The sequence below is a fragment of the Elephantulus edwardii genome, unplaced genomic scaffold (assembly GCF_000299155.1).
Source record: "Elephantulus edwardii isolate Elephantulus edwardi_28Jun2011 unplaced genomic scaffold, EleEdw1.0 scaffold00167, whole genome shotgun sequence".
In the NCBI taxonomy this organism is placed as follows: Eukaryota; Metazoa; Chordata; class Mammalia; order Macroscelidea; family Macroscelididae; genus Elephantulus; species Elephantulus edwardii.
The window spans coordinates 16,837-27,806 of NW_006399917.1; the positions used below are offsets into that span (position 1 = coordinate 16,837).

The 10,970-nt window shown below is 37.7% G+C and overlaps 1 protein-coding gene across 1 annotated transcript in view; it reads right to left on the minus strand.

Moving 5' to 3' along the window:
* Positions 1-995: 995 nt before the first annotated feature.
* The window catches only part of N4BP2 (NEDD4 binding protein 2), a 66,360-nt gene continuing 56,385 nt past the window's right edge, over positions 996-10,970 (minus strand). The window contains exons 11-16 of the mRNA XM_006895417.1: positions 10,332-10,450; positions 8,176-8,314; positions 6,445-6,630; positions 4,768-4,936; positions 1,694-1,820; positions 996-1,041 (exon numbers count right to left, since the gene is read on the minus strand). Coding sequence (XP_006895479.1) covers positions 996-1,041; positions 1,694-1,820; positions 4,768-4,936; positions 6,445-6,630; positions 8,176-8,314; positions 10,332-10,450 — 786 coding nt within the window. The remainder of the gene's footprint in view (positions 1,042-1,693; positions 1,821-4,767; positions 4,937-6,444; positions 6,631-8,175; positions 8,315-10,331; positions 10,451-10,970) is intronic.

Here is a 10,970-nt window from a genome sequence, read left to right on the forward strand (position 1 = left end):
TTTTCCAGTTGCCACAGTGCTTGTCAAAGCCAGTTCTGATTAATCTCCTCAGAAAGGTGACTCTTTAGAAAAGTTTTAAAAAGCAAAAACTTTAAAAGATTATGATTTCTTTTATACTCATACAAAAAAATTATCAAGTTAATAGCACATTTTTTACTCACAACAGCTTAGAAATTGCATGTTTCAAAGTATAAAAAAAGTAAAGCTATTTAGTACTATCTTGACATACCACATACATAAACAGTCTCAGAAGCAATTCTATAAGCAGCAGCATTTGATAGGTAGGTGGATGGAGAGAGAAGAGAGACAGAAATAATTGATACAGATAAAATAGCTACTGCAATCCTTTCCTCTAAAAACTTTCCTGCCTATGGACATGTAACACTGCAACATAATCTCAGACCTAACTTTTTGCCCAGAAAACACACTGTATACAGAGGAATGGCACAAAAGGTTGGACAAGATTAAGATCTTAGAAAAGGAAAAGAATGTATAACAGCATTTCTACCTTACTGCAACATATGGCAAAATGAACTGATTTTTTGAAATGACATGTTGTTTTGAAATAAGAAAGTATTCAAATGTTGCGAAGTAGCTGTTGGATCCTCTCTCTTTTTCAGAAGGGCATGAACTCTGCCTCAATACATTTTAAATATTTTCAGAGAACTCTTTGGGACCTTACTAAATGTCAAGTAACAAGTAATAATACAAAGGTAACATTTTTTCCTCTGAAAAATTCAGAAGACATAACACAGTCAACTGGTAACTATAATTATAACATTTGTTAATAAACACACATTTTCCTTAGTATTTTTAACAAGCAACATATTTGGCATATGGCTCAATTTAAAAAAATTTAATTGCTCTTGATTTTTTTAAAAAAATAGCATTTATATCTCACAACTACAACTTTTATTATAGCATTTATTTATACAGGAATGCCTGAAGTAACACAATTAAAATCAATTTTAACCAACAACTCAAGGTTACTTATTTTACTTCAGCATGACTTTCAAAAACCCTGGTTTAATCTCAGAGAACCTGAAAAAAAAACAAAAAAAAAGATTAAAAAGTTATTTTTTTATTATTTAAAAGAAAAAATAATAAAGATAAAAATTTCATCTAAGGTAAATATTACTATGATCAATTCCAAATGCCTATGCTTAATACAGTACTTACAACTTATTATCAAACTATTATCCATTATTAAGTGTATCCAAGACTTTTATTTCTGTTTATGTTTCTTTTAATCTACTATCAAAACAAACATAATCTTAAAGCTTGAGGTTACTCTTCATTTAGTAGCTAATGAGAATTAAGATGTTTCAAAACCTCCTAAGACTGAATTTGACCTTCATAATGATGATGTTTACATTGCAATATTTTATAATACTAGGTTAGTACCAAGGAGAAATCTCTTATAAAACATGAAAATATCTTCTTTCAGAATTTTCCATTTATGACAGATGTCATTTCATCAGAAGATTACTTCAACAACAAACCCATTAGTCTTATATTTATTTACCAGACAAAACAAATCCAGCAGACAATGTTATACCATAATTTGTGTATGACTTTGTGGAGGCATCACTTACTTAACTATTTCAACAGATGGTTGCCAGCAAACTATTAGTGTTTGGCGGACTCTGGATGGGCCACTTGTCAATTATCTCTAACAGAAATCTGAACTCACCTGAAGCCATGGCTGGTGAGGTAGTTAGCGACAGCTGGCTTGATGCGAGCGACTCCTCCCAGGCTGTGGTTTCCTCTGCCGGTAATCACGGACAGATAGGGCTTGCCGTTGTTGCTCTGTCTGAATTCTGTTACGACACGAATTACAACAGTTAATTTCTCTTATGTTCTCAATAAGAAACATACTAATTCAAACACATACAAAATTGCTTTCATCAGGACTTAAAAGAGATTTTATGAAATCCCAAGAGTAATGTTGCTTAAAATGCAAGCTCTAAATGTACCGTTAGGGATGAAAGCTACACAGCACCTCATCCACCTGAAGACTGAAGCGGGACTTCATCCCTGTGGACAGGCAGATTTCTGAATGCCTCTATTTTTTATTGAGACAATGACAATGTTAAGAGTAATATTAGCCTTGTACACCAATGTTCACAGCAGCGTTATTCACCATTGCAAGAAAACAGAAACAGCTCAAATGTCCAACCACAATTGAATGGATGGAGAAATTAAGATACATTTACACCATGGAATATATCATGCAGCATGCAGGAGCAATGATTTTATAAATCACTACCTAATTTGGGAGGGCCTGGAGAGCATTATTCTAAGAAAACTAACTTAGTCGCATAAGGAAAAATACTGAATATGACCATTTTTTGTAGAAGGTATAGGAGGATCCAAGGGAGGTAGGGTAAGAGCAGAGTGATGATGGTGGGGAGGGGTAATCACAGGGATGCACAATTTGATGAGTAGAGGGAAGGGTGGGAAAAGGAAATGGGAAAGATCTGGTGTGAAAAGCAACGTATACAAACTTTGTAAGTTGTTGTTATGTGCCATCGAGTTGCTTGTGACTCATAGCGACCCTATGTACAACAGCCCTAAACCCTGCTCAGTCCTGTGCCAATTGCACCGTCTCTGACACACCCACCCCAATTACCCCAGTCACTGAATCAAACTATTTCATAAAGGGTCTTCCCCTCCTATGCTGTTCCTCCACCCTCCCAAGCATGATGTCCCTCTCCAAGGACTGGTCCCTCCTTACAACATGTCCAAGTATGTCAGAAGAAGCCGTACAATCCTTGACTCCAAGAAGTAGCCTGGTTTATTTAATCTTCTCCAGGATGAATCTGTTTGTTTTCCTAGCAGTCCATGGTATCCTCAATACTCTTCTCCAGCATCACACCTCAAAAGCATCAATTCTCCTTCTATCGTCCCTAATCAATGTCCAACTCTCTAGTACAGAACAAGTGATTGCAAAGACCATGGCCTGTATCAGACACACCTTAGCCTCCAGAGACACACCGTTGCTCTTGAGTACTTTAGAGAGGTCCTTAACAGCAGACTTTCCCATCACAACGTTTTTTTTATTTCCTGGCTGCTGATGCCAAGACTGTTGACCGTGGAGCCAAGCAAAGTGAAGCTGTGAACAATCTCAATCTCTTTGCCATCCATCCTGATGCTGCCAATTGGTCCAGGGTGAGAATCTTTGTCTTCTTGACATTGAGCCTCAGTCCATACTGAAGGCTGCAGTCCTTGACCTTCTGCAGCAAGTGCATGAGGTCGTCCTCAGTTTCAGCAAGCAGAGTTGTGTCATCTGCATAATGGAGATAGTTGATAAATCTTCCACCAATCCTGATGCCACACTTATCCTCATAGAGCCCAGCCTCTCGGATAATCTGCTCTGCATACATGTTGAAAAGGTATGGAGATAGGATGCATCCCTGGCATACACCCTTCCCAATTTTGAACCATGCAGCATTACCCTGTTCTGTTCTGACGACTGCCTCATGGTCCAAGTATAGGTTTCTCATTAGCACAATCAAGTGTTCTGGAATTCCCATTCTTCTCAGAGTCAGCCACAGTTTGTTATGATCCACACAGTCAAACGCCTTTGCATAATCAATGAAACAAAGATAGACATTCCTCTGGTATTCCCTGCTTTCATCTAAGATCCATCTAACATCAGCAACAATATCCCTAGTACCACGACCCCTTCTAAACCCAGCCTGGACTTCTGGTAGTTCTCTGTTGATGTGCTGTTCCAGTCATTTTTGGATAATCTTCAGTAGAATCTTGCTTGCATGTGAAATCAATGATATTGTTCTGTAGGTTCCACACTCTGTTGGGTCACCCTTCTTTGGAATGGGAACAAATCTAGATCTCTTCCAGTCAGTTGACCGAGTGGTTGTTCTCCAGATTTCTTGGCACAACTTGGTGAGCACATCCAGGGCAGCATCTGTTAGCTGAAATTCGTCAATTGGTATACCATCTATTCCGGGGCCTTATTTTTTGCTATTTCCCTCAAAGCAGCTTGAACTTCTTCCTTCATCACCATAGGCTCTTGCTCAAATGTTATTTCATTAAATTCCTCTGTATCTGCCAATTCCTTTCCATACAGTGACTCAGTATATTCTTTTCCAGAAGCAGTAAATCACATGGGAGGGGATGGCTCATCCTTCTCCCTCAGAGCAGTTGGTGGATTCAAACCATGTACCTCTGGGTAGGCAGGGCAACTGCTTACCACTAAAACATCAGAGTATAGTAAAACTTTTATAAGAATGTTATACATAAACAAATCAATTAACCAGAATAATGCAAAGAGAATGGAAAAGGAGGGCTAGGAATGCAAAGAGCAATAGCTGAGGTAGAAGGCTCTAGCATGTCTACAATAAAATGAAAGAGAAAGGTAAAATTAAGATTCAAACACACTGTAATAGTGGTGAAAGGACATAGAATTAGGTTCCATTATAGGTCACCAGGGATTCTCACATTACATTGGTACCTTCTTTTTTTTTTTTTGGTACCTTCTTTTTAATAAACACTACAAGAGAATACAAAGAACGAAAACGAAGACATGAAAATGACGATAGTCATTGTATACCCACAGGGAAAAAAGAATTCTTTCTCAGGAAAGTTCTCTTAAAGAATAGGGCGCTATTACTAATGGCAACAAATAAGGCATAGAACTCCCCAACCTGCACATTCAGGCCAGGCCCTCAGAATTTCCAAGTTCTACTACCATCAACAAAGACTCACTTTTCTCTTGGAAGTCTGTTCTTAGTCCAGCCCTACCTTTGCTCTTCCTCTGTAAGACTGCCGTCAGCTGGGCTATTGCTTCGTCCACATGCAGTCCGTGGAGGTCCAGCACGTTCTGTGGCAGCAGGGAGGAGTTGACCTTCTCAAAGATCTCCACCGCAGCAAGGTGATTGGCTTCTTTCATCTTCTGCTCGTGGAGACGCCCCTGTAATTATCAACAAGTCACTAGCAAACACTTCCAACAGTTTTAATTTACTAGGAAACTAAAAGCAGACCAAAACAACAAATGAAAATTTTAAATAACACAATGAGACAAAGTATTCCAATGTACCAAAATTGAAGAGAATGCCAATGAATTAATAGTGTAACTATGATCCTTTTCCAGTTAATGAGCATGATGATTGGGTGTTCATGCTTTTGACAAATGCCAGTCTTAAACCTTGTTACAACACGGGCACATTACCCATCAGATGTGGAAAGGAAAAAAATATAGTGTAACTCTTACATGATTTTCTGAACCATAAAAAAAGGTTCATGACCCATCTGAAAGAATCCAGTGATTTATTATCTTTTCATCACTCCAGATCTAATCTTGGCCTCCCTTTCTGCATCTTGTGGTATATTCCTGAAGCTATCCCCACCCCAACCCTCCTGAGACCAGATTTGTTGTTAGGTCTCCCATGCTATACAGAGTATGACACCTGTGTATAATCACAAAAGAGTAAACCACATCAAGTGCAAAAATAAAAAGCAAGTCAAGCAAAAGTACAGAGTACAGGATAAGGAAGCTCTGGTGGCCAAGAGGCAAGACACTGTGCTGCAATCCTGAAGGTGCTCAGTTCAAATCCACCAGATGCTCCACTGGAGAAAGAGGGGCAAAATCCTCATGTACTAGTTGGATCCAATTAGATGATACACACACGCAAAAATAATAATAATAATAACATTAAAAAATAATTTAAAGAGTACAGGGTAAAAAATGTTATTTCCCTGAAAATTTTTATTGATATCATTTTCTCTGATTATAAAAGGCATGCATGACTGAAAATCAAATATGGCAAAAACTTCAAATCCCTAGAAACATAGCTTGAGACAGTCAATACTAATATCCTGATATCTTCTTTCTACAAAACCTGTATCTGTTTAGAAATACAGTCCTGGGCTACATAATGCCATTGGGGCACCATCGGACCACATGTATATGAATACAATAGGTTTTGTACAACATCTAACTCTTACAAGATACTGTTTCATAGAATGACTTTGTACTAAATGATAGACTCTAGACTAAAGGAAAATAACAACTGTCATTTACAAAGCCAAGAATTGTAAACACATCTACAGAAACTAAGCATTTCAAAGGAGATGACATTTTCAGAAATATACATTTCTTAAATATTGTTGTTATGCACTGTCAAGTCAGAAAGGGCTCATAACTGACCCTCTACCAGATTTTCAGAGGTTGTAATCTGCACAGGATGAGACTGTTCTTCTTTCTCCCTTAGAGCACCTGGTGGATTTGAACTGCTTACCTTCAGGTTGGCAATGCAATGCCATTATCACAGGACCAATAAATGTATTATTTATGTCACTAATAAGATCTCTCTATTCCATAAAATTATTTCATTTAGTCCCAGATGTAGATGGTATTTGCTCCAAAATGACTAGGACTCATGTAACAAACAGAAATAGGATCATTAGCTTTCACTTTACCTGCTCGGCATAAAAGGCGGCGACACTTTTTCTACCCATTTGATAAGCTTCCTTTGCCTTGGAGTAGCACTGCATCCTCTTCTGCTGGTGCAAGAAAGCCTCTGCCCGGTGGTCATCGTACGCTGGGTAATCAACATCCCGGGCCGTGTCACACGTGGTCTCGTCCACCTCTCTGGATCTCCGTGCCTAAAAGGTATTACATAACAAGGAAAGCAGAAAGAAAGGAGAACACACAGTTCGCTTCATCAGAGACAAGCTTTTTAAAATAAAAGTGAAAACATTCAAGCGTACAAAACTAGGAAAAAAAATCAAACCAAGTTATTCAGGAAATTCTTTAACAACTTAAATATATTTGACTACAAGAACTGAACTTTTCAGGGCTACACTCCAATTTTACATTTGTAAGTAACTCTATTAACATTTTAAGATAAACTGCTCTAAAAAAAATCTATAAAAAATTAAACTTGCCAAAACAGTTTCTGTCCACATTATCTATACTGCTTTGTTCTGGGCCATCAAGAAGGAATTTATTAATACCTGATGCACCAGTGAATTTTTAGAGGCTGTAAACCACATGAGAGGAGACTGCCCATCTTTCTCCCTGTATATTATGTTGTTGCTGTTAAATGCCATCAAGATAACTAGGACTCATGTGAGCCTCTGAATAACGAATCAGAATCTTGCCCTATCGGGTTCCATTCTCATCATCTCGGATAGACTTGAGCCCACTGCAAGTCACTATGTCAATCCATCTCCTTCAGGGCTCTCCCCTCCTAATGGAAGTGTAAAATGGTGCAATCACTGTGGAAGGTGGTATGGCGCTTTCTCAAAAAGTTGCAAATAAAAAAAAAAAAGTTGCAAATAGAGATACCGTTTGACTCAGCAATTCCACTAGTGGGAATATACCCCAAAGAGACCAAAACTGACATCCAAGCAGATATATGCACACTCATGTCTATTGCAGCTTTGTTCACAATAGCAAGGAGTTGGAAACAATCTAAGTGCCCATCAACGAATGGATAGGACAGCTCTGGTATATTCACACAATGGAATACTATGCAACATTGAAAAACAAGGAACTCATGCAATATTATTCAAAATGGGTGACCCTGGAAGACATTATGCTGAGTGAAGTATCTCAGTCACAAAAGGATAAATACTGCATAGTGCCACTGTTGTAAAACAGGACTGACATCGGGGTTGGGGGGAGACCGAGAAAGATGGGATAAATAATGTATACTGCATTGAAACAGATGAGGGAGAAAACTGTTTAAAAGGGATATGTGATTAGGTATTATTGTCATGACAGGAGTCCAGAGTGAAGGATGCATAGTGGAATGAACCTGGAGGGAGAGATTATAAAACAATGAAAGAATGTTTCCTTTACTTTTCAAAGAGAAGAGTGTATGGGGGTGGGGGGCCAAGGAGAAAAGTGCAACAATGAATGAATGGAAATCCAAAGTCTCTGTAAATTTTCATTAAAATTAATAATAATTTTAAAAATTCCTAATACTTTAGTATGTAGTGTCTACTCAGTTAAATACGGAAATTCAAATACTAATACACATTAAGGAAAACCATAATCAACTACAAATTAATTCTGAGTAAATATATAATCTAAATATGCTTCTAGTCATTAAATCTATCAAAATAATGATAGTCATTAAATGATCTCAGTGATCCCATTTAGTTTTTACATACAATTTATAAGTAAAAAATAAACATCCATACCTTTTTCTCTTTTGATTTCTGCGCAGTATGAGAACTCGCATTCTCATTCGGGAGAACAAAATCTTGTGCTACGACTGTTTTCACTGGTTCTTCATCCAAAACACAGTTTAAAAACTGCAGTGTTTGTTCTAAACAGTAGCTGTGGAAAGTTTAAATATGAAAACAATGTTAATAAGTGGAAATCAAAGTTATATAGAAAGAGTAACACTAAGCGATCCTGTAAGCAATTTATAAGGATGAGAAAAAAACAGCTCGCTTTATAAATGTCAGCGTATATACTGTGTACTTCAAAGCCTGGTCACAGGAGAACTGTCAAACAATAGGCTCAAAAACTAGTTTTTTTTAAAAGGACTATAAAAAGGTAACACTGGTGGGAATTAGGTCTCAATAAAATAAATAATTTTGAGGTTGTTGGTATGTACCATAGAGTCGGAACCAACTCACAGCTGACACTCCAGGGGGGTTTTCAGAGGCAGAAATTATATGAGTTGACTGCCTATCTTCATTCCACGGAGCAGCTGGTAGATTTGAACCATGCACATTTGCGTTGGCATCTGAAGCCCAAGTGGAACACTCCTCTGTCTACCCAGCTTGCTTCCATGTAACTGTTTATAATCAAAAGCCAAAGGTACTGTCATCAAGGTGAATGAAGGCTGTGATTCTCTGTAAGCACAGGCCTTTCTTCCAAGGTGCCTCTGCAGATGCAAATCATTTGCATGACGAGGGACTCCTTAACTTATGCCGTTGGTTTGGGCAGAGACTGTCAAGCTGTTCTTCCATTCACAGAGTGGACCTGTCTCATACAGTTTTCCAGGCTGTAGTCTTACTGGTCTTTGGCAGAACTGACGGGCCAGTACATACAAACTACTAATATTAATTAAATTTATATCTTTAACTTAAATTAAAGGTGTTGTTGTTGGGTGCCATCAAGCCAGAACTGAATCACAACTGACCCTCCAGTAGGTTTTCAGAGGCTATATATAAACTGCACAAAAGAAGACTGCCCATCTTTCTCCCACAGAGCAGCTGGTAGGTTTAAACCATGTACCCTTTGGGTTGGAAATGCAACTTCTTACCCCAAGACACCAGCTTCCCTAATTTGAAATTCACTATAAAAACATTTTCACTTCCAGAACTATTCTACAATAGTATTCACCCGTGTACACAAAATGTTCAGGAATGCTCTAAGCAAGCTGGTGCCCGGGTTCTCTTATAGTCAAAAAGTCTTAAAAATGGACATGTTTAAGTAAACTGTGGAAATCCTATCTAAACCTTCTGGGGTAAATCCTATCAAAGACTCTAGACCCAAAAAAAAAAAATGTCTAGACAAATACATTTTAATGAAAACAGTTAACTATATGTAAACAGAATAAAGAAATTCTAGCCAAGTAACAAAACAGAAGAGAATATATAACCTCTTTTTTAGTAGAATATATATCTACATGTACACATAAAAACCTCTAGGGCATTAGAGATTAGTGGATAGAATGAATGTGATGACTGTGAAGAAATAGGCCAACTCCAATGAGAACTTGATGAGACAGGATAATTAAAGGCACTGATCAACAGTAAACAGTTGTATAAAATACAATGTACATGAATAAAACACAATGTATAAGAATTTTAAAAAAATATATAAAAATTAGCTTTAGCCAACAAATATCTCACATCCGTTTTAAAGGTCATACATAATTGCCTTTGGAATTATTTTTACAGAATATTAAAATTGCTACCTAGCAGAGCCCTTCTCAAAAAAAAAATCATATAGACAAACATGTATACACACACTTCAGTATGTATATGAAAAACATTGTAAGGAGGAATACAGTTCATTTGTTATAATTTCTCACTTTCTGCCTTCCATTCACTGTATCTGAACTGTTTACTATGTATCTATCAGAGACCCTGGTGGCACAGTGGTTCACAGCTCAGCTAACCAAAAGTTCAGTAGTTCTAACCCAACAGCCATTTAACAGGAAAAAGACAGAGCAGTCTGCTACTTCAGAAACCCTACAAGGAAGTTCTACTAACTCCTATAGCAAGGGGTCTTGCAGATACACTACTTTTATTATTTTATGAATGAAGAGGTAAAGTGTGCAACATATAGTTTAAGTGACAAGACAGCAGAAACCAGAGACAGTTCTTTTAGCACTCACTTGTGGTCCTGGAAAATATCTGCCAGAAAATTTTGGTTTATGGTTGGAAATTGTTTGAAGAGCTGCTTCTCCTTCAGCTTGGTGGCAAAATCTTTTTCAAACATAAGAGATGTCCTTCTCTAAAGACAAAAAAGAGGCAAAAATCACCATTTCACAAAAAAAAATCACCAAGATGCAATTTACAATACTAATTACATTAATCCAGAAGTACACAACTGGTTTGCAAAAAGGACAACACAAATGCCATCATGGAATTTGTCTCTGAATAAAGATTGAAATTAAAATAAAGTATTATTGAAGAGTAATGATGTCAGTTTAAGGTGCATCTGATTGAGGCCACAATCTTTCCAATTACTCGCTATGCATCTGAGAGGTGTACAATGAATAAGGATGACAGAAAAAGAATTAATGCCTGTGAGCTTTGGTGTTGGAGAAGAGCACTGAATATCCCATTTGTTGTTGTTGTTGTTATGTGCCGTCGAGTCTTTTGCGACTCATAGCGACCCTATGTACAACAGCCCTAAACCGTGCTCTATCCCGTGCCAATCTCATTGCCTCTGACACACCCGTCCTGATTACCCCAGTCACTGAATCAATCCACCTCATAGAGGGTCTTCCCCTCCTGCGCTGTCCCTCCAC